General features: G+C 38.1%; 1 protein-coding gene across 1 annotated transcript in view; it reads left to right on the forward strand.

Annotated features, from left to right (window-relative positions):
• Nucleotides 1–6,640: 6,640 nt before the first annotated feature.
• The window catches only part of PHF14 (PHD finger protein 14), a 166,974-nt gene continuing 150,145 nt past the window's right edge, over nucleotides 6,641–23,469 (forward strand). Inside the window, exons 1-4 of the mRNA XM_086614903.1 lie at nucleotides 6,641–6,670; nucleotides 7,268–7,378; nucleotides 17,750–18,399; nucleotides 23,092–23,236. Of these exons, the coding sequence (XP_086471029.1) occupies nucleotide 6,670; nucleotides 7,268–7,378; nucleotides 17,750–18,399; nucleotides 23,092–23,236 (907 nt within the window). The 5' untranslated portion in view covers nucleotides 6,641–6,669. The remainder of the gene's footprint in view (nucleotides 6,671–7,267; nucleotides 7,379–17,749; nucleotides 18,400–23,091; nucleotides 23,237–23,469) is intronic.

Raw genomic sequence — 23,469 nt, forward strand, 5'->3', positions numbered from 1 at the left:
CCTGTGCTAGAGTGCTATTCTCTCAGGGAAGAGGGCTCAGCAGACAATCTGTCTGAATTTGAAGTTATTGTGGAAGCAGCTACAGATAAAATATTAAGAAAAAAAGATAAAATGCTCTGATAAAATACTAGGAAACCACCACTATCACCAAAACTCGGTAAGAACTCGGGTATGAAACAGTTCAGCTACTAATGCTGTAACCTCTTCTCGATCGGGCAGTAAATAAAATAGCAGAAGAAATTCAATCGAGATAAATGCAAAGGAAATGAAATGCAGTGTAGATAAATGCAAATAAATCAATGCTTCTGAGGAAAAGCAATTCTAGCTTCACAAATAAAATAATGGGCTCAGAGTTGACTGTTTCCACTTAGGAACAAGACCTTGGGATTATGATAGTTTTATGGAAGTGCCAGTTCAGTGGAGTCAATGCTCACTCCATGTCCCAAGAAAAAAAATCTTAAAAATTACTAGGGAAGGAATAGAGAATGAAACAGAAAATATTATTATTCAACTGAATAAATGCACTATTTGCCTGCATTTCAGTGCTATCCTCTCATTACAGAAAGGCTACATATAAAGATCGGAAAAGATTCATGGAAGGAAAACAAGGGTCATTGGAGAAATCCCACTCTATCGGAACTGACTGTGTCAGCCGGTATTCTTCAGCCTGGGAAAGAGATGACTTGGGAGGCATAGCAGAAGATGACAGGAGCCAGGTTCAAACCAAACAAAAGAAGGTTGTTTTCATACATAAGGTAGTAGATCTGTGGAATTCTTACCAAATAAAGTTGCAATAAAAAATAACTCTACATGGGTTACAAGGGACAAAGGATAAGTTCTCAGAAGAAAGATTCTTAGAAGGAAGACTCATTACAGGCTACTAAATGGACAAACCACATCAGGATCATGACATTCCCAAAGCTGAAAATACTTGGAATTTGGGAAATCAGTAGATAGTACCATATATACTTGCTTTGTTCCTGCTTTTCTGACTGTCCACTTAGACTAAAGAGACCCTTAACCTGAACCAGTACAACATCTCTATAGTCTAATACTTTCATAATTCTTTATTATTGTTAATTATTCTTGTTTCTTTATACAGTGGCCCAAATTATATGTACTTTACAAACAAAAAGAACATGGCTTACTTGATGAGCTTGCTATCTGAAAGTCACGTGATAAAAACTATTAATATTCTTTGTATAGCTTTTATGTCTAGGAGCTTTAATGCTGACTCAAAATTCTGCTACATCTGAAATAAATCATAGACAGGAAAACAATACAAAAACGGAAATACTAAGTCTGCCCCAAATGGATTGGAAATACATAGAACAAGAAACAGAAGCAGACAGCTATGGCAAGGAAGCATAAGTAAACTGTGAGACACCATGAGAGGCTGTATTCGTTGAACCTTACAACATTTTTTGGGAGCATGGTGGTAGAGGGGTATTTTGAGGTTATGAACTGAGTTTCCAGGTATTTACATGGAACACATTGTAAGTATGAAGGATGCCTGGAAAAAAAACCACAAACATGTCTGGAAATTTAATAGAGAACGGGAGGCCGATATACTGTGTTAAACAATTTGTATGGCAAATGCCATCTGCCATAAAGAAATGGCAGATGAAAGAAAGAACAACCTATCAAGTGTGGTGAAATCAAACCCAAGAAATTTATGGCTGATGAGGCAGAGGAGAATTCACTGGAGGGATAAAAATGGAAAAGGAACATGGTAGAAGCTGAGAAGAATCATTACAACAGGTATGGCAACATCAGAACCACATTTTCGAAAACCAGAGGAAGGAATATCGATGTAGATGAGAAGGAAGATAAGCCCAGACAAGAATTTTAGCTGGTAAGAAAGCTGCATGTGAGGTATGTTTTGCACTGAATCTTTTGACATAACTTGAGTGGCAGGATCTGCAGCAAGGTTTGAGTTGAGGCTGATGTCCTTTTGTATGGGCATGAGTGATGGGGTGGTCTTACAGTGGCTGGAAAGGGGGTAGGCATAGAGAGCCAGGGTAAAGGTGAGAAGATCTCTCTTTTAGCTCTGTCAGCTTGAGCTGACAAAAATCTACCAAATTTTTTTTGTTAAATTAAAATAGCTGTTTGATTAAGGGGTTGCAGGACTGGAACTTAACACAGAGTGGGGAAGAGAGGGTATGGAAGGCAGGAGCCTGCCACCTGAGAGTATCTATACAAGCACAGGTACCTTACGTGGGACCTGACTGCAACAGAAATACATAGATCTATCTTTCCTAATCCTTGGGTTTAACAACTGCATCCTGTATCAGCAAGTAAAAGAGGGAGTAGGGCCCATCTCTACCTAATCCTAAAAAAAGACACACATTACTTAGCGTGACAATTCACACAGAACTAAAGATATAGGTAGCCCTAATTCTGACATTTCTTAACCTTTGCAATCTGAATATATATGTATTTGTTTAATTCAGAAAGCTCTTCTATTGGAGATCTATACTGTTGTTTTTTACTTTTCCTGGACTCTTTTACAATGTGTGTACCACATAATCAAAAAAACCCCCATAATTAATGGACTGAGGCTGAGCATGGCCTAAGGAGTGCAAGAAATATCTTAACATCTGATAGGAACATTCCCTGGCAGCATTTGACTGCAGTAGACCTTGTACAGTCTGGAGTTTATTATTTCAAAGTCTTATTGTTCAGAGACTATCGATACTGAATTTCCTCCCTTTGTAATTTAAAACACCAAGGACATCTGATTCAGTCTTTTTCTCTTTATATTTTACCATAGAATACTAGACAAAAGAGCAGAGATCACTGAGAGAGGTGCTTGCTGTAATGGCACAGTTAAAGAGTGAAAGCTGGAACAATTCTCTTTGGAAAGATATTTGAAGAGGTCAGTCTTCTACTACAGATGGTGATGTTTTGATGGACAAAAAAAGAGTTTGCTGTTTGGATTCAGACAGGTAGGTCATGGCTTTAACTATCTGCTCACTGACAGGAAAAAAAAAACAGATACACGATTTCATAATATTTTTTCTCTATTCACAGTTAAAGGATGAGTTAAAAATATACTTACTCTTGAATTTATTCCTTAGGTGAGGAAATGTTGTATTATTGCATTTCTTTCTTTGAAAACTCAACACCTTCATTAAACTAAGAATGGTATTTTTAAGGTAATTTATGTGACTGTGACTGTATTCTCTGCTGACTTGCTATTGTGTAACCTCTTCTAAAATGGTCTTTACAGAACCACAACAAAGATTCTTTTTTTCTTAGGGCAAAAGTACAGTCAGAAGATATTATTTTCTCTCTTTCTCCAGCAGTTGAAGAGCAGCACTGAAATGGAGATTCAGACACCTACCCTTGCAACAGTCTGTGCACTGAAGGCTCAACCTGAAGAGAACCGCTGGAATACTGAGATAATTGAAAGACCTGACGTGCTTGACATGACCTGATATACCAAAATATTTCTAGGCATTTTTTTAGGTATTATGTTAGTGATGGAGCTGCCATGACATTTTCATAGTAAATGTATTATTTCAGCTCTTCATGATTTTGCTCTTAAATTGACCTTTTAAGATAATTTTTTTGTATGTGTGTGAGCGTAGTGCTTAAAGGTGCTAAACTGACAACACTTAACAATCTATTTTAATGGATATAGCAATGTCAGTACAGTGCCCAGTTCCCAGCAGTGTGCTAGTAATACCTGGCTTCTTCAACCAAAAAGGCAACTGAACATTTCAACATCCTTGATTATATGCTGAGATTGGCAAAGGCCTTGCAGAAATAAGGAGATCAGACATTCTCTCTGAAGCCTTCTTTCATTTAGAGCATGAATTCTCCCTTCTTTTTGCCTTCTTTGAAATAGTCTGACTCTACTAAAGGAGGTTAGCATCTACTAAGGGGGACTTATCTTTTAATAGATGTTTTAATAGCCAGAAACTTCCACAGAATGATGATCAAAAGATAAAAGATAAAAAAGTTCTAGCTAATGTCTATGCTGTATGTTTTATTTACTTTTAATTACTACATTTGGAGGATTTGTTGGTAAGCCTTATGTTTGTAATGCCTAGAAGTTCAGGGAAACAGTGAATAAATTTTACTTCACAGTACTTCATGTACTTCATGTAAAATGTACTTCACAGTTCTTTTCATTTTATTGATGTGTTTTTTTTTTTTCTGTTGAGGAATGAGGGCAAAGTATGCAAGCTGAGTACAGAAGATAACTAAGAAAGTGTGCATGCTGTTCTCAGAAATAAAACTGAGTGTGAATGTTCCTTTGAAGGACGAAAAACGTAGAGGAAGAATAAAAAAAGATTTGGACAAGAAAGTAAGACAGAAAGGCTGAGAGGGCTCAAGTCATGGAAAAGAGTACAAAGAGGGAAGGAGGAAGGCGCGGTTGAGCAATGTGAGGTGCTGATGAGGAGCAGGGCCAGGCAACCATTAATTAAATTCTGCTTGATCACCTATTCTTGCTAGAGCTGTAGAGGTAGAAGTTGGAATAATCCTAGCATTGCCAGCTGCCCCAAAGAGCCAGACTGAAAGCCAGACAGTCCATAGATCTGCTTTGACTGTCATGTTTAAAGGAATCCTAACTTCCTCCACTGCTCTAGAGGGCAATTCGCTCCCCTTGCCTGTGTTACGTACTGAAAGTCCTCAGTCTTCGAAGCTGTCTGTGTCCCTCACTTGGCTGTTCTACAAAAAGCCAAATTTGGGGTCAGTTCTGTTTACTTTTCCTTCCCCTTACATGTGATTTGAGTTGCCTTGCCCATTGTGTATGCGAAAGGATCAGGAGCTCGTCCCTTGGCAGGAAGAGGGTTCTGCAGAACTTGTTGCTACATATCAGCATGGATCTGCAGAGTCTAAACAATGGGATGTGAGCCCTGCTACTTGTTTGTACTATTAAAAGACTGCAATTGTGTGTGAAGAGAAAGTAGGATGGGGATACCAGTTCAAGGGAAAAAAAACCCTTAAGGAGTCAAAAGCTAAGACATATGCAACTGCTACTGGAACAGGAAAGCTACTGAGAGTTTTGAAGGAAAGACTAGACTGCATGGGCCAATAGCATATTTGGGTAGGGCTGGCAAAACCAGATTGAGGAAAGGGGTTCATTGTACACCTGTGTGTACAAAGAATTGGTGGAGGAAACAGGAGATGCCTGTGTGAAAACATCAACTGTCATTGTGATAATATGTTATGAAAACCCAAGGAAATTCAAGCACAGAATGAACATTGAATGCACGTTTTCCTTTGGAATTTTCTACCCTTCCAAAGTATTCAAAATCTGAAACACAGAAAATTATTATTGAAAGTATTTCAGATGCATAATTACATCATACACTAACCAGCCATCTCTATGCTCTATTTAAAAAAAGATGACTAATACTCCCATAACACGCTACCTGTCTTTGCCCTACCAAAAGGCGTTTTGGCCCTGGGATGGCTTGCACAGGTGATACACACAGAGCAGTGCTAAATGTAGCGCAGGCCCTTGGCCTGGATCGTGTGCTTGCCAAACGTTACCTCCCCTCCACACTTCAACGTAGAATTCGTGTGACCCTACTTCCGTTTATCCATCGCTAAACACACACCTTCCAACAACGCTCTTACAATTCTGTCGCAAGCTTTCATGTTCAGCGCTGTTCTTGATCCTCGAGCTCTTCAAGCCATACCAGGATGTCAGAGCATCAGTTCTTTAAGATGTCCCTGTTCTTCTAATTACAAAAACAAGTTTGAGGAAAAAGCCAAAAACCAGGTTATTCCCTCATTTCGTTTTAAACACCTTGTGAAGGTTTTGTGCAGCCGGCTCATTTTACGCGGGGGACCGGCAGTCCCGGGCACGCAGGGGCTGGGGGTGTCTCTCGGGGCGTTGGGACTCTTTTGCACAAGGCAACAGCCCCGCATCGCTCTCCTCTCCCGTCCGTCTCTCACCGTGAGCTTTTGCGCTTAGCTCCTGGACTCCAGCGATGCGGTCAAACAAAAATGCCTGCTGCCTTGTAGGGGTTTGTTTATTTATTTATTTATTTATTTATGCCTGCTGCCTTGTAGGGGTTGGTTTGTTTGTTTATTTAATTATTTATTTATTTTTCCGAATGCAGCGGCTTGCTGTTTTTCAAGAGCGCAACAATGAGCCTGACAATGCAACGCAGCCCACACGGAACTCGGCTCTTACAACAGGGGGGAAGTAAATGCAGTTTTATAACGCTTCGTTTCCACACGGGGGAACGGCGGAAGTGCCGAACTCGTTTTTGAGCTGTTTTTCCTAATACCCGAGATGCTGAACAGGAAGCCTCCTCACGGAGAACCCGTGCCAGGCGCTGCTGACTCCCGGCACGACCCGCACCCCTCCCGACGGCAGCTCCCAGCGCAGCGCGGGACACCCCGCGCCACCGCCCGCCGCCGCGGCAGAGGCGGTGCGCAGCGGGCGGAGGGCGGGCACTGCCCCCTCCTCGGCTTCACCTCGCGGCGCGCAGGCGCGCCCGGGCCGCGCCTGCGCCGCTGGGCCGGCGGCGGGCAGGTGCGCAGGCGCAGCGGCAGGACGGGCCGCCGCGGGCGGGCGGGCGCGCGGGCGCGGGTCTGCATCCGGGTCGCCGCCGTGCCCATTGTCTGGGGAAGGGGCCCGGCGGCTCCGCGGCGCTGCACCCGAGGGCCCGTGCCCGCTCGCCGCCCACCTGCGCAGGCTTTAGTAAGTGATCCTCAGTAGCTCTTCCCGCCCCTGTCCCGGGGACGCGCCGGGGTTCCCGTGGAGCGGCGCCTTCCCCGGGCGCATCGCTGTCCCTCGGGAGCCCTGCGGCCCCGGTTGCCCCGTCCCTGTGCCTCTCGTCGCTGGCGCTGATGGATCGCGCCAGGGCGCTACGTCTGGAGGTGCTGGTGGCTCCGGGGGTTTCAGTCGACCCCGGTGTCCGCCCAGCCCCGCCCCCTCGAGGTTGTTGCCGGTGCCCGGGGCTGCGGGCAGCCCGCGGCCGGTGCGGTGCCGTCGTGTTTCCCGGCGCCTGGAGGGAGGGAGCACCGCTGCTCCGCCGGGCAGGCTGCTCCTGGCTGGTCAGCTGTGGGTGAACCCTTCCCGGTGTGCGTGCCGCCGCTCTCCTCCCGCACCTGTGGGAACGAGTGTCGCCGGGACCCCGGTGCCGTCTGCAGCCGCCGGCTGCTCTTCGGGCGGCGTGGTGGAGACTGCCCCTCCCTGTCACGGCCCTTCTGCCTTTCCCTTAAATTAAAATATCTTTAACGATGCTGAATTCTCGTTATGCCGCCTAGTAACAATGCTGTGTTTTTTTTCCTGCAGTGGACCGCAGTTCGAAGAGGAGACAAGTGAAGCCTTTGGCAGCTTCGCTGCTGGAAGCTTTAGATTATGATAGCTCTGATGACAGTGATTTTAAAGTTGGAGATGCTTCAGGTAAATATGCTTCCTCATCTCCTCGGTTCGGATTTATCTCACTTTTGTTTTATGGTTGCTAATTTAATATCATTTGGGAGACAGAATGGTATTAGTGAACTGCTGGGACTTGGAGCCACTTGAAGTTCAGTGACTCAAGTTGGAGAACTGGAAATTCATATGCTGCGGATAAGAAACAACTGATTAAAGAAAACGTCCATACAGTAGTTCAATTGCAGATAATTTTTTCTCACCAGAAAACTCATGATTATCAAACAGCTTTTGGCAGAATCATTTGAGTAGCTTCTGTGCTGACTGCCTTAGCTATATCTATTTATTTCTTAAATGTAGAGATAATTTTTGAAATATTCACTGTGTTTAGTGTTGAAATAAGAATGTTCTGAAGCCTTTTTGTTTTGAATCAGTCTGGATAATAGTTTCTTGTGAAGTTAGGAACTTGCCTATTTATCAAGGTTAATTCCACTTGGTGAATGAAAATCTTCAGCAGAGCATAATCTGTTCAGATTTTTATTGTTTTTTACAATATATCTATTCAGATAGCTATGCAGAAAGGTGTATGTGGTTCATGCTAGAAAGAGGTCCTTGCCTCAGAGTGTTTTTGTTCTGCAGTCTTTTCTAAACGTGCAGATTCCTGTATCTGCAGTGAACATCCACAGAAACTGAAAGTAAACAGGATGCCAAAATAATATTAATAAATTCATATATGTTGGAAAGAAGGGGCAGGACCGTGTTTGTCAATAAACTGCACATTGGATGTTCTGGGAAATAAGCAAGGAGATGCAGGATGTGTGAGGTGTAAGGGAAGCATTGTGACAGCTTGTCAAATAACTTCACTTTGTTACTTCTGCACTGGGGACGCTGATCTGTTTTCATGTGAATATATCTTGTAAAAATACTCCCCATCTCCACTTAAAGACTTATTTTTTAACGTCTGGCAAGCTCCTCCTTGTTAATGAAATCAAAAATGCTTAAAAATCATTTCTCCACTGCCAGTTTTAAGATGTGCCCTAATACTCCTTGGCTTTTTTTCCCCAAGCTTAGACATATTTCCCTTGGTTGATCAGGTAGAAGCAGGCTGCAGTGACTTAACAGAGTAAAACTGATGTTGTCTTACCAATTCAAGGTAAGATTTTTGCGGGCTTGTTTCTTTTATTCTTTTAATCTTGTTTTGGGGATTTTTGATCCTTTCTTTTGAGTAAGGGCACTGCCTTTTCTAAAGACAACTTACCATAAAATAAATGAGTTTTAGTTCCCAAAGAAAATCTCTATTCTGTAACAGTAGTGTAGGCAGAATTTAAGGGAAAAGGAGAATTGGAAATGGAGTATGGGAGATGGACACATAATTCAGAGCAATATATTATTTGATTAAAAGACAATCATTAATTAATTAAAAATATTGAATAAAGCTTCCTGACTCAATTGTGTCTAAATGCAGAGGATTCATTTATAATTGATACCCTCTTTAACTTTTAGGATATTGTAAGTACACATGGAGGGTGTCAGTGTCTAGCTTTAAGAGTATTTCAATCTTGATTTCATTTTGAGGAAGTTGGATGAGTTTTCCCTTAAAAAAGCAACACTCAATTGAAACAAGCATATGAGAAAAACCCAAGTTCTACTTATAAAGTGTTCCTTTAAGTACTCTTGTGTTCCTATATCTCATGTAGCTTTGTTTTAACATCTCAGAGCCTGTATCTGTCACTTGTAGTAGAAATTAATGTTCTACTTAATAAAATTTAAGTTTTGTGAAAACGCTTTGGAACAGCAGCAGAGTTTGTTTTACACTTTATTCAAAGATTTTCCATGTGAAAGGAGAAGGTTGTGAATGTTTGGAGAAGTTAGGGAGTAGGAAGTTACTAAGCATATAACCTTTTAAGTTGGAAGGAAAAAGAAACATTTCTTATGTATAATACAAGTTAAATGAATAGTTGCTGGATATTTGAAACAGAACATCTGTGCTGATTTAAAATGGAGCTGATATAACATAGCCTAAAATTTGTTTGTACCTAGTCCATTCAGGTTCGTTTGGAAGAAGTGCTGAAGTAAAGAGACTTTTTACACACGCAGATATGTATTAAGTTAACATAGATAGTTTCAAAGTTTTATATATATATATATATGTATATAAAGAATATGTGTGTGCACATACGAGCAACCTAACTAGACAAATTCTGGATTGTGGCTAATTGAAAACAGATTTTCCTTTTTTTTCACTGTGGATTCAGCCTTCAAAGCATAATGTGTATTTCTTCAGTACAGTCAGGGCTATTACTCTTCTTTCAGTGACCATAGAGGTCTCTCCATGTGCAGCCTATTGCAAATAATATTTTAGTATTTGCTTGAATTCAGAATTTCATTGCGTAGTTTGCTTACAAAGGGAGATAAACGTGACAGAAGGAAGAAACAGTCTTTCTATAGTGAAAATGACCATAAATTCTACTAGTGCACTCAGAAAAATCCTGGAAGTATGGTAGTTCCACAGCTCTGCAATGTATTTTTATTTGATTCACAAATGCACATATAGGTGTTTAAAAAACACAACAAATTTGAAAGTTAAAAGGGCTGTTTAAATACCGAATTAAAAGAAATCTGAGGTTGTTTACTCTCTGTTGATTATGTTGCATCCATATGTACTGGCTTTAGGATGTTAAGTGACAAGTGCTAGTAGACGATATTGTGCAAGTCTAGGAGGACTGAGCCCTGAACATTTAAGCTTTTACGTATGTTCATTGTTCTATAAGATTGCTGGGAACGTGAGACGCAGTAAGGATTTGAGAAGTTGGTATTAACTACTTTTAGGAAGGAATTGGCATTTCTGAATTTTTGTATTCAAGGGTCCTGATGCTTTGGTAAAGTTTTTTCATTACAGAAAATATATCTAATCACTTATCCTCAATTTCCACCAAAAAAAAAGCCATAGAAGATGCGGCCTTGACTTACAGTGCAGTTAATTTATTTTCTTTCGGATTTAGGTCACACCAACAGGCAATTACTGGCTTTTCCACTTTAAAGATCTCATCATTCTGACATCTCTTTAGGGAAACTGATTTTAGAACTGTTATATTCTTGTAAATTTACTTAAAAGCCCACAGGCCTGAAAACTATTTGCATTCATTATGTTAACATTGAGTGAAGTAATCTTTTAATGGCTCTGTGTTTCTACATAGTAGAAAATAGTAATGCCATATTTTAAAGTATTGTATTTTTCTGGTTTTTATAAATATATTGAAAAATTTGTTCCTTAAGAATGAATGTCATATGGAATCTTAATGTGAGATCAATCAGAAAAACTGTCCCTTTGGAGTCAGACCATACAAATATGTGACTTGAAATGATGATACTGTGATATACTCAAGTTTTTTAATAATATGTTTCACAATACAGATCAGTTATTTCAAGTTTTGCTTTTAAGTTACCAAAAAAAAAGTATGCTCTAGTTATGTTTTTATCTTTTTTTTTTTTAATTTTTTATTTAATGAGATACACTGATGTCAGAAATCAATGTATAGTTGTAGAGTAATTCCCAGCAGGATTCCAAAGCAAGGACTTCCCACTTTTCTTCTCTCATCGGTGAAGTCGATCAGTTTTGACAGCTCATATACTGAAATTGAAATGATGCAGAGAAATGTAGTGTGGTCTCTGAACAAGAATGATGTGTGAGTTCAAGGACTGGCTCTCTATCTCAGTGTAGCTAAGAAGAGAATAGCTGAATGCTGCCTTGAAGAACTGGATTCTGTCACTACTTCTGCTACAAGTCTCTTAGACTCAAATTTTTTAGAGACATTTGTAAATGTTTGGGTTTTGGTATTGAGCCTGACTTGCATAAATATTATGTACTTTTATTGCAACTGAGGTCAATAGAAGCTCTGTTTAAAATGTGTAATGATCTGTATACATGCGTATATTAGGTATTCTGAAAAACCTGTGACTTGATCTAAAATTAAAAAGTTGCAAATATCTTTATCTTTCTGTAATTTGTTTCCTCTTAGCACAATGGAGATTCCACTTTTGCTTTCCTGTACAGGATATTGTAATATAAAGAAATGTTTGTGAAGTACCAAAATGCTTTAGCAATAAACACTACTGAAATATTGATGAAGAAAATAATACGTTTGTTTTTGAGAAGAAACTTAAATGGTATGCAACAGAAAAGTTTTAGGGTGTTTCAATAGATAGTGAAGGTAAGAGAGAATATTGAGTAGCTAATCATTGGTAAATTATCAAATAATTGCACAAACTTAATCAAACAATCATTTCAAGGCTTGATTTTGCAACTGTAATGTGTTAGTCTCTGAGTGGAGTTCTCAAGGGCTTTTTCCCATTGAGAAATGGAAAATATGAGCATTATGTTCTCTTGGGTTATCTTTGTCCCAAGTGAGATATTTTATCCGTGTGGATGTCTGCCATTTGAAGTAACACTTTAGAGTGACTGATGGGGATTTTGAACTTGCATTCTCTTTGGAAACACTCAGATATCTGTTCTTCGTGTGTTTACTGACAGCAGAGGAGTAACGTAACAGAAATCTAGGTTTTCATTCCAGTGTTTGGGCAGGGTGGATTTAGTGATGGGGTGACTTTATTTTTCTTTGTTTTCTCCGTACTGTGACTATTTGTGCCTCCTCTTTCCAGTCTGTCTGTCCCTTATGGATCCTTTGCTCCTTGGTTCAGTGTGGTTCTGCTTGTTCAATCAGTCTTGAACAGGATTTTCATGGGCTCTTATTTTACTACTCCTACTACTTTGTTTTGCATCTCCCCTTTTTTGTGTATGTCTGTCTCTTGTGTATTTCCTGCCACACAGAGAAGGTTCTCCTGTGCTTTATTAATTCCAGCTTGGTGGGATGGTCTGTTTGCAGCCTGGCCACCTCTGAGAGTCTAGATGTGCTCAGTGAGGATGGGATGTTTTCAAGTGTTTTTTCAGCATATACTTGTTACAGTGCCTTAGAGACTTAAACTTAGCATGTTCAGCTGTCTTCCAGATGTCAATTCCCTCGTACAAGATGTGAAACTCTTAGATGTTTCTGGGAAAAATAGCTCACTATTCAATAATTTGTAGTGGAATCCAACTTTAAGGATTAATTAGGACTGCAGCTTTGCTGAGGGAAATCATGGAGCATGCAAAACTTCATTCGAAACAAGTAAAGCTTGATAACCTTAAAAATGGTCGAGGACAGTATCTGAAATGGGAAAACATCAAGAAAGTTGGGGAGCTGGGTAACCAATTCCATCTGTGTTAAAACCTTGTAAATAAGGCAGTTCCCAATGACTCAAGTTAAAGTTGGCAACCCTTAGTTTTGAGTGGTTTTACGACTTGACTAGACATCTACTAAATACTAGTTGCTGCTAGTGTAGAAGTGAGGAAACTGCTTACTAAACAACTTTCATTTATGTTCCTCTTCTGTCCTTTTTTTAAATTAAACTAAATACTTGCCTTTTGAAATAAATGTAATAGCAGATCAGTGATAGTTTCATTTCCTACCCTGCCCAGTCTACATATGCAGTTAATGCAGAGTTTAGATACTTTTTTTTTTAAAACATTGTTTGAGAAATGTATTTTTCTCCTTAGAGCAGTAATATCTTAATGTATGTTGGTTTTGTTTTGTATGTTCTTAATTATGTTACTTTGGACAGTTCAATTTTTTTGACTGCCCGCATTATTTATGTTGAATTGCTAGTAGCCCACCAATGTTTAATCATCATACTCGGCAAAATGGCAGAGAAAGCCAGTGGTGTGTATCTAACTGGTGCTAGATTCTCTTTTTTGAAGTTATGTTGAAAATGAAGTATAAGTCTCCAGTTCTTGCTTACGGTATAGTTATATCGGTCTTAGCATAATGAACCTCTGGGGCTTTAGTCTAATAGACAAATGCGATCAGGAATTTACCAGTTACACAACTCTGCCTTTGGCAATGTAAAAGTTCGTATTTTCCATATATGATCTAGGTTTTCCTGCCTTATTCTTACATCCAGATAATAATATCAGAACTTTCTAATTAGTTTAAGCATTTCCTTAAGATATTTTGGAGTCTTTAAAATTATTTGCAATTTCTAGATCAGATGTATAGGAAGTACAGCTGCTTTTATACGTGTTTCATTTAGCACATGTGCAAAGGAGTTTTTGTTACTCTGGAGTTGTTCTTGTATGGAAGTTTATGGACAGAGGCTGTTGTTGACAAACACTTTTTGCGGTGCTTTCTGCTTTCCCCTTGTGTCAGGATGCAGGCAACCTGCATGGGGGATTGTATATGGTGTGTAACATGGTGTTTTAGCAGAGATATACAGTAATTTCATGTCATCATGTCAAAGATATCCACCTTGTGATTGCAAGAAAGAGGCTAGGAGACCACCAAACAGGGTGATGGTGATCAGGTAGCTTTAACCTCCAAAAGAATTAACCTCACCTGAAGCCTGTTTTTTGTTAACTGCCTTCAAAAAGAGGGTATTGTGAAGCACCCTGTGGGCTGGGTGACTATGCCTATAGATCGTTATTAAACAATACTTTTTAGTAGGACTAACTTCAGTTGTGGTGGTGGTTTTCTGCATTGCATGCTCAGTTTTTCAGATTTTTCACTTGTTTTCAATATACCAGGGTCCTGGATTGTATTCTTTGTAAGTAGCTGTGAGCATCTGGGTAGCACTCAACCAGACAGGACTCAGTGAAAAAAAAAAAAAAAAAGAACTTTCCACAATGACACCATGTGCTTCTCTTCTGCTATCTGGAGTTGGTTAGGCTTTGTTAGTGGAAGAGGCAAGCCCAAAATCCAGTCCGTGATTTTCTTTAACTAGCTTATCCTTCAGACTTTACTTAAAAACAAGTAATAAAGCTGCTTTTTAAAAAGCTGCTCTGTGAAGCTAAATACTGCATTGAAGAATCAGCCTATCTTCTGTGACTGGGTGGCCACGTACTTATGCAGTGTAGCACTTACTCTCTGTCTGCATGGATTTTCTTGAAATGTAAAAAAAACAACCACCGAACAAAAAAAAACCCTCCAAACAGAATCATGGGGTAACATGTTTAAAGCTGCTTGTGAAACAGTCCTGCAAAACCCTGGCAGAATTTTTTTTGACTGCTGTAGTGATTTCAGTAGCTTTCCCGATGTGTTGTGCATAGTACGTGATATACAAGACTCCACAGCTGACATGAAGATGAGTAGTCGCTTTTGTTTATCTTTATTACACTTTTTCTGGAGGATAGTGTTCTGTCCCAGAGAATTTCTTTCAGAATTACCCTCTTTAGATTTGACTGCCACCTGCTGTTGTGCTTAGTAGAGCTAAAGATACAAGGTGTACAGAAATAAATGATCCCTTTCTCACAACTGTAATCTCTCATATTTGTTCTCAGTGGAGCTCTATATTCTTCACTATTTGACAGTATATCTGGCCCCGTCTTTCACTGAGAGTAACTTGACTACTCTTCCATAGGGAATGAAATGATATGGTTGCCAATTTGAAAGAGCCATTCTTTAAGAATTTCTTTCAAGGAGAAAATTGCATACTGCAGCCTCTTCCTAGCTGAAAATGCATCTGACAGAAGAACACCTGCAAAAATAGCTGTTATTACAGAATGACTCTTTCTAGAAAAGTGCCTATCACAGTGGACGTATTCAGGCAGAAGAGGGATATCCCTTGCTATAGGTATCTCTGGTGTGTACATGCATGCAGAAAGAAGAGCACGAAGCATAATGTGCAGACAGAAGACAAAGAGAATTTGAAGGAGAAAAGTGAATGAAACTAGTGTTTATTTGTTCTCTGCTTTATATTGTTTGCATGGGAGAAAGCAGCTAGAGAGTATCCTCAGTGTTGTATTGATTTACAAGAATCGCTGTTGGTAATTTCAAGTGATGTTAAAGATGAAACTATACTCAGACTAAGACCCCCCCTGAAATGAAGCAGAAGCTTAAATGTACAAGAAATCTAAGCATATTTAGAAATGAAACATCACAATTTAAGCATCCAGACAAATTACTGTCTGGAGTTATTGTGAGGAAGTAAAACAAAAGAAAATAATATGAGATAAAATGAAATTAACTCAATTTTTAAGTTATCATGACAAAACCCTATACTGTCTTATTTGCAGTGATACAAGTAGCACACATTAGCACTCAGAACCTGTGAAATGAGATATAAAAATACATTTTGCTTTTAAACATACATATGGCATTTAATCTATAATATAAATGTCTAGTAAAAGAATCTAGCTTTAGGAGTTACTTGTGAAGTGTCTGAGAGCTGGCAAATATCATAGAATGTGTTGGGTTGGAAGGGACCTTCAAAGATCATCTAGGCCAACCCCCTGCTGTGGGCAGGAACATCTTTCACTAAATCAGGTTTCTCAAAGCCCCATCCAACCTGACCTTGGACACTGATGGGGCATCCACAGCCTCCCCGGGTCAACCTGTTGCAGGGTATCACCACCTCATTGTAAAAAGTTTCTTCCTTATGTCCGATCTAAACCCTACTCTCTTTCAGTTTAAAACCTGTCCTCCTTTTTCTGTCGCTACAGGTCTTGGTAAAAAGGCTCTCTTTCATATAAATTCCCTTTAGGTACTGGAAGGCTGCTAAAAGATCTCCCTGGAGCCTTGTCTTCTCCAGGCTGGACTACCCCAACTCTCTCAGCCTTTCATAGGAGAAGCGTTTCAGTCCTCTGGCCGTTTTTGTGGCCCTCCTCTGGACCCACTCCAACAGGTCCATGAATATGTATCCAAAGAAAGCTATTGTAATTTAAAAATAATTTCTTAGATTGCATATTGGTTAATATTGTTTTTATTTCTTAGGCGTGCCTGAAGAGTGTTCTACAATTTCAAACCTTCAGTTCATTATGTTGTACTTGATTGCTACCATTGAGGTTGGTAGGTGTAGGGAAATGACTAAATTACTCTTTTCTCAAAAGACTGTACAGTAACTTGTGTTGGTGCATTCATTCTTTTTTTTTTTTTTCCCCTTGGCTCTCTAAAGGTTAGAACACCCGAAGGAAACTTTTGCTTTTTATTAGCTTACAAAGGGACTGGTAACATTAATATCCCAATCAGTAGTAGTAGCACTGCTGCTGTATTTTTTTGTTGATAATCTCCTAATCGAATATTTCCACAAACAGGTATATGCAGAAAAAGACAAAACTGACGATTATATGGAAGTAGCAACCGGCTAGTTATGGGTAGTGTTCTGTGGGGTGGAAATAAATGCCATGTGAAGCGTGTAGCACACTGGCCCCACTGTTTGTTTATTTGACTTTATACAGAGATGGATGTGCACAGAAATTCTCTGTGTAGGGTGATACTGAGTGGTGTTTTTTTTTTTGTGTGGTAACTGAAGTGGTTAAGGATTTTTTTTTCTTTTGCAAGCATCAATGTGTTTCTTCTTTGCATTTGTGTGACAGTGAATCAAGAACTTGGTGATGGCTCTGAACAAACTGAAAATTGTAGCCATTGCCTATTTGATCCCTGCCTTGGATCAAGCAACTTTGTTTTCTATTAATTTAGAAAAAATATTTTCTGAGATTTTTCTTCAATAAAACTAATACTTCAAATGAAAAGTAGGTGTATATAAGATGAAAGATAGTCAAGGTGGATGATGTTCACAAAATTTTAACAAGTTCACTTGTCATCTTTTTCAATAATTTTTACATGTACTTTGTAGTATGGATGCTTTATTTTTGTGATTTTTTTTTTTTTTTAATACAAATCCTCTTCTGTTCCTTTCTGTTGCACAGATTGACCTGTGTTAATGGAAATAGTGACTACACACAATATCATATGAGTGGTATGAGGTTTGAACTGATGCAGTGTTGTACAACAGCAACGCTGAACGAGACATAGTTTAGGTGGAATTAATAAGTGAAATAACATTGGAAATTAAAAGAGCCCCCAAACCCAAACAAACAAACTTGTACTAATAACAAAGGTGTGGGATTATGCAAAGTATTGTTAGTACTTGTTACATAAACTCTTCATTTTGTAATTCTTAGTCTCTTCTATGGGGTAGCTATTTTAATTTGAAGATTTAGAAAATGTCTCGAGTTTAAAAACTGGGATACTCTTTCTTTAAGATGTGACTTCACATGGAAATTATTCTGTGCTATATTCTGTGCTACTACTTGTTTTTAATATGAACTGCAGTTCAAAGGAACATTTAATGTTCATTTAATAAATTCTGCCATTTTTTTTTTTGCCATCTTAAAATGCACTCATGTTTAACAGATTCTCAACATACCACTTGAAATAGCAGTATTTGGACACCAGCTGAAAAAAATAGGTGGAATACCTTATGAGGGAGGAACATGCATCATTCTTTTGTTTAACAACTTGCTTCAACAGATTTTATTTTTGGGGGTACATTTGTGTCGGAACTTTTTTTAAATTTTCATATGCTCAACAGATTCTGAAGGAAGTGGTCATGGGAGTGAAGATGCATCAAAGGACAGTGGTGAAGGTTCCTGTACTGAGTCAGAAGAAAATATCTTGGAGGAGGAACCAGCAGAAGACAAAGTAGAAGAGCAACAGCCAAAAAGCTCCACTGAAGAAGAGGTGCCAACAGCAGACAAAGAGGTAATTAAAACTGAAAAGAAAGAACAAGAAGATGAAGAAGAAAAGCCAAAAAAGAAGAAAGAGAAAGAGAAAGCTGCTGAACCTGATGCTGTGGCTGATGAGCAAACAAACGAACCAAAAAAATGGAATTTGCGCAGGAACCGACCTTTGCTGGATTTTGTATCGATGGAAGAACTAAATGATATGGATGACTATGATAGTGAAGATGACAATGACTGGCGGCCTACTGCTGGGAAAAAAAAAGGAAAAAATGCACTACGAAAAGAGGGGAGTGATGGAGATAATGAGGATGATGAAGATGATGGGAGCGGCAGTGATGAGGATGACAATGATGAGGAAGGTAATGAAGAAGATAATAGCAGCACGGCTAGTGATGGAGGATCCAAGAAGAAGAAGAGTAAAGTTCTTAACAGGAATAATGCAGATGATGAGGAATTGACAAATGATAGCCTGGCTCTTTCACAAAGCAAGAGTAATGAGGTAGTGCAACCAACTTTCTATAATATATCTGTTGACAAATGGAAACTACTCCCCAGTAGCTATTCTGTTAATTTGAAAAGTTAGACTGATTGGCTGGAACTGTATTTACAGGCATAAGCGAAGCAGCAAAATTGTGCTAAATAGGCACTGCATATTAAATAACCTTGCTTGGACCATTTGGCCAATCTAATGCCACTAAAGTCAAGAGAGAGACTTCTCTTAGCTTTAGGGGGGTTCTAAAGCAAATAAGAGGTCCAGTATGCCAATCAACATGTATTAGTGAAACTTTAGTTCTGTTTTAGTGTAAATGTTGCGTATCTGTAACGTTCTAAAAGTTAGAAGCATCTGAGACATATTCATCAAATAGCAAAATGATAGGGTATTCTCTATTCTAGCCCTTCTTTGTGACAAACATCAAAGTCTGAACACTTAAGTTCCTTGATAGAAGAATTTTAAGTAAAGAAGTATGCACACTGGCTTTAAAATCAAATAGGATAATCGTGATAATTTATGTTGGGTTTGCTTATAATGCTTACAAATGAAGTAATTTCTTACAGTACTAAAAAGCATTTGGGAACTATTATTGTTATATTAAATATAATTTTCATATTCTGCAATTATAAGATATGTGAAGTGTTTAATAACTCAACTTTTTTTTTCCTATGCACAATTATGGTTTCCTAAAGCTTGTGCTTACGGAAAAATAAAGATACTAGGTTGTCAGGATGGTTGACTTCATGTCCTGCAGCAGCAAAATTTTGAACAAAGTAAAAGGACTTGCTGTAAAATCTACATTCAATTTTCAGGAAATAATTGCAATGTCAACGTAACATTTGATTAATAGTAGTAGTATGGCACTACTTAAAGTTCTGCTGTTTCATTTAATCTTTTTTTTAATGTGAAAAATGTCAGGGAACCAAATAGTATTTGGAAGAATCAGTTGTCTCCATTTCAGATACTTTTTAATGTATTTTTTTATATCTATGATTGAAACAAGCTGTGCTGTTTTAATTCCTAGTCATAATTGTGATTGGAAAAAAAGAAAGCATAATTCCGTTTTTGTTTGTTTGTTTTTGTTTTTTACTTTTTGTATAGGCATCTTCTTGCATTGTCTAGCTTGTTGTTACCCATATTCTCTTGGCTCAGGAGCTGAAAGTGCTCTACCAATACTGATGATCAGAACTTCAAACAGAGATAGGCAATTTTTCTTTTGGAGTTGTTTCTCATATCAGAATGGACATGTGAGTCTGTGTTCTTAGGGATATATTCGTGAATATGTCCATAATTTCCATTGATGTGGAAAACCAGGCCTGTTTCAGAAACCCAGAGCTGTCTCTGATGTATCTTTTGTGAAGCTTCTTAATGTGCAAGGGCCTCAGAGTCTGTTCTTGCCTTGGATTTAGGACATTGATCAAAAGATAAAATAAAAATTTGAAAATTGGAAGTTCTAATTATAGTTTTGTAACTGATAATTTATCTTTACTGCATGTAAAGTGAAGTACTGTTTATGAATATATCTTTAACAAGAAGTCTTGCAACAGTGAGTATCTATGGACTGGATTATAGACTGTAATTTTTAGATTGATACTCCACTGTATTATAACTGTAGTGTACTCTTCAGTACTACAATATTAAAATAGTAAAAATAAATAAAACCTGTCCAGCAGACGAGTCAAGCAAAATCTCTTTACACTGCAGAAGCTAAGTTCTTAGAAAAACACATGTGTGAATGCGTATTTAATCTATGAAAGACCGTTCAGGTCATTAACTCTGAACATGTACTAGTGTCCTTAATATGCATTCTTTCTTTCCTTTACTTAGTTTTTGGGGCTGGATGTTGAGGGGGCATGTAGGGGGTAGATTGATTGGTTTTTGGTTTTATGTGATTTTTATTTTATTTTTCTACATTTTACGAGATCTGGATATACAGTATTTTAACCTGTGCTGTAATGAAATACTATGTGCTTTTCTAGTATATTAAGCACAGAAGACAAATGTAGTTTTCTTTTCCAGGATCAAGTATCATTAGTAGATAAATGGTGTTTCTCTGTTTTTATAATCACTACCACTATGGGATTTTTCTGTTCTCAGTGAGGTGGCTGTTTTATTTTAATTTTTTTTTTTTAATTCCTTTAAGGTTAGAAGTATATATGCCTATAGTTTGAAATGCTTATTTTCTTTATTAACACCACAGAAATGGAAATTACATAGTGATTCAGCTGAAATCCTTTCTCTTACTTGAGTAGGAAATGAGACTTGTTCAGGAGGTGGCAGCAGTTACCATCTCTACTTAAAATGTTTTAGACAAGTAGGGTCAGCTCCTGGGATGGGGTCTTTCAGGTGCTTACATGGACTAAGCAGGGGAGAGCAGCGTACATTCCAGATGACTCTCTCTCCATGTCTGCGTAGAAAATTGTCACCCTGCTGCTCTGTTTGATCTCTTGGCTGTCTTCATGTAAGGTAAACCATAACGGATGGGGATCCTAATGTTATACCCAAATTTTATGACCTTCCATCATTGCTTGTTTCTTTTTGTTACCCAGGTTTGCATATGTTCTCGCTACCTAAACAGCTGGTGTTATTTCAGTTTTGTTTTTACAGTGCAATTCTGTTTGTTTAATTTATAGTTTTTGGTTTGGTTTGTTTTATTTTTCTTTTTTTAATGACCAGACCTTGGGCTTCTATAACAATAGAGGTTGCAAATTTCTTTAAACTTCTGTTTCTGAAGCCAAATAATAGTTTAAGTTGAAGGTACTGTCAGAAAAAGCTGATTTCTGTAGAGTTGAGATGCGTCTGAGAAGCCTGTGCTGTTGCACAATTAATCTGCCAAAGTGAGAGACTATCTACTGCCGTTTTCCTATCTGTAATGTGAATGGTAAGCTAAACGGGGGTATTTTGAGTAACGATGGGCCATAGTATTTTTGAAAAAAATGTGCAAGTTTGTTGCTTTCTTGAAAATGCTTTGCAACTTTGTCCTAAAAGGAAGAGGTTGGAAAAATGCTCTGTAAATTTCAACTCTGTAGGGAAGAATCTTTTATATTTCACAGGTTGTGGCCTTCCTGTAAGCAAGCATGACCATGTGAATGGTTGTATAATCTTTCATTTTTACCTCTAGATTAGTTTATTTTTTTATAGGTCATATGTCCTTACATTATTTAGAGGAAATGGATGGGAGATCCAGAAGCCTTTCCTAACTGCTAAAAGTATGTTTGACCTTTCCTAGGTCAAAACCATCAAACACCTTTATTACTTGATGCGAACTATTCGAGCCCAGCTTTTGGTGGTAATGTTATTGTATCCCTTTATCTTGCTTTAAAATCAAGCAAAGATTCCTCTCTTTGCCCCCCAAATACCTGCCTAGATAACCCTAAAGTACAATGAGACTTCATTAATGATTCACTGAAAATTTTGTGCAGAGACTTGCTGTATCAGACTGAGAGGCTATCATGAAATAATTCCATGGATCAGTGTGAGAATTTAAGATCCTTAAGGAAGAATACCTACTTCAGATAGCATTCATGATACTTTGTATCTGCTTAGGCTACACAGGCACAGTATTAGTGCTATGATTTATGTCATAAATGGGGGTTTGGAATGAGAAAAAGATGTTTTGAGAGGGCATCTTCCACATCTATTTATTTATTTTTTTCTGGTAGGATAGTACAGCAGTTTTTGAGTATTTTTAGATCTCTAATGTTTTGAATGGATGCCATTTAGGCTTAAACTGTCAGCCTCTGCTCTGAAACTATTACTATTTCTTTATCCTGCAATGATTATTTTTTGCTAACATGCCTGGTTTCACGCTTCCCTGTATGCCTTTATATCACCAGTGAAAGTAGTTCAAACTCAGTGTTTACTTTTAGTATAAAAAGAAAATAAAATGTATGGAAACTGTGGAACTTTGCAGAAGAGACAGTGGCTGTACCTCACACTGAAAATAATAAGAAGCCTAGATGGTGTTTATGAAAAAATTAAAATTTACATACAGCTTTATTTGGTTTCTGAAACACTTCTCTGTTTCCTTAGACAAATTCCCTATTTAGAGCCACATTCTTTTTAAGTGGTATAGTACACATTGAAGGCTGCCAAAACAGAGCAATATACTTGTTCTGCTAATCCTTACTCCTGTAAATAATCAGAAGAAAATAAGTTCTTATAGCTTTAATAAATCATACGATTTTGCACTGAAACATACAAATTTGCGTTACAACAAAGTAGAACTGAGTCGTTAATTTGTTATATTTTACGTAATCGAAGACTTGGCAGGCTTGTGTTAGCTGTTTATTTTTAAATTTTTTCAGATTCATGTGACTATTTTCTTCATTTGAAGGTCACCTTTGGCCTTGGTGGTTTTTTTTTGCCTTTTAAATGGTTTCTTAGGTGTATATATTTGTTCCTTTTTGTAGAACATAAAGGAGTTTTCTGTCTGAGGAAATAAGACCCTTCTCTGGCCTTTGGATATTAACAGGTCTCTAGATATATTGAAATCAGATTGCTCTTTCTTCCAGCTCTTATATTTGTGAATAAGTGTTTGAATGTTTTGACAACAAAGAAGCTTTTATTCTTGTGAAAATAATTTTCCATCTTTTTTTGTTTGTTGTTCAAAATTGAGCAAATAACAGATTTTTTGTTTATTTTGAATAAAATTGAAGTTCCTGGCATAATCCATGTGTCTTCCTTTTTCAATATTAGGACTCATTGATCCTTGAGAAGTCTCAAAATTGGAGTTCCCAGAAAATGGACCATATTTTGATTTGTTGCGTTTGTCTTGGAGATAACAGTGAAGATGCTGATGAAATAATCCAGTGTGACAACTGTGGAATAACAGTGCATGAAGGTAATACAGCCCTTCATTCTCATTGTGGGAGGAAAGTATGTGCTTTGCTTTTAATAACATTTTGACTTGCTTTCTTAAAAAAAAAAAAAAGAAGCCTGGCAGCTAATGTTTTGTAATGTTACGTGGATCATTTTAGTGGTGAAACATCCATCTTCAACTTTAGCAAAGCAAATGTAAGCCACTACGGGACAGGACATGGACTACAGATACTTATATAGTGAATCACACTGTGC

The sequence above is a fragment of the Tauraco erythrolophus genome, chromosome 7, assembly GCF_009769465.1.
Source record: "Tauraco erythrolophus isolate bTauEry1 chromosome 7, bTauEry1.pri, whole genome shotgun sequence".
Taxonomy (NCBI): Eukaryota; Metazoa; Chordata; class Aves; order Musophagiformes; family Musophagidae; genus Tauraco; species Tauraco erythrolophus.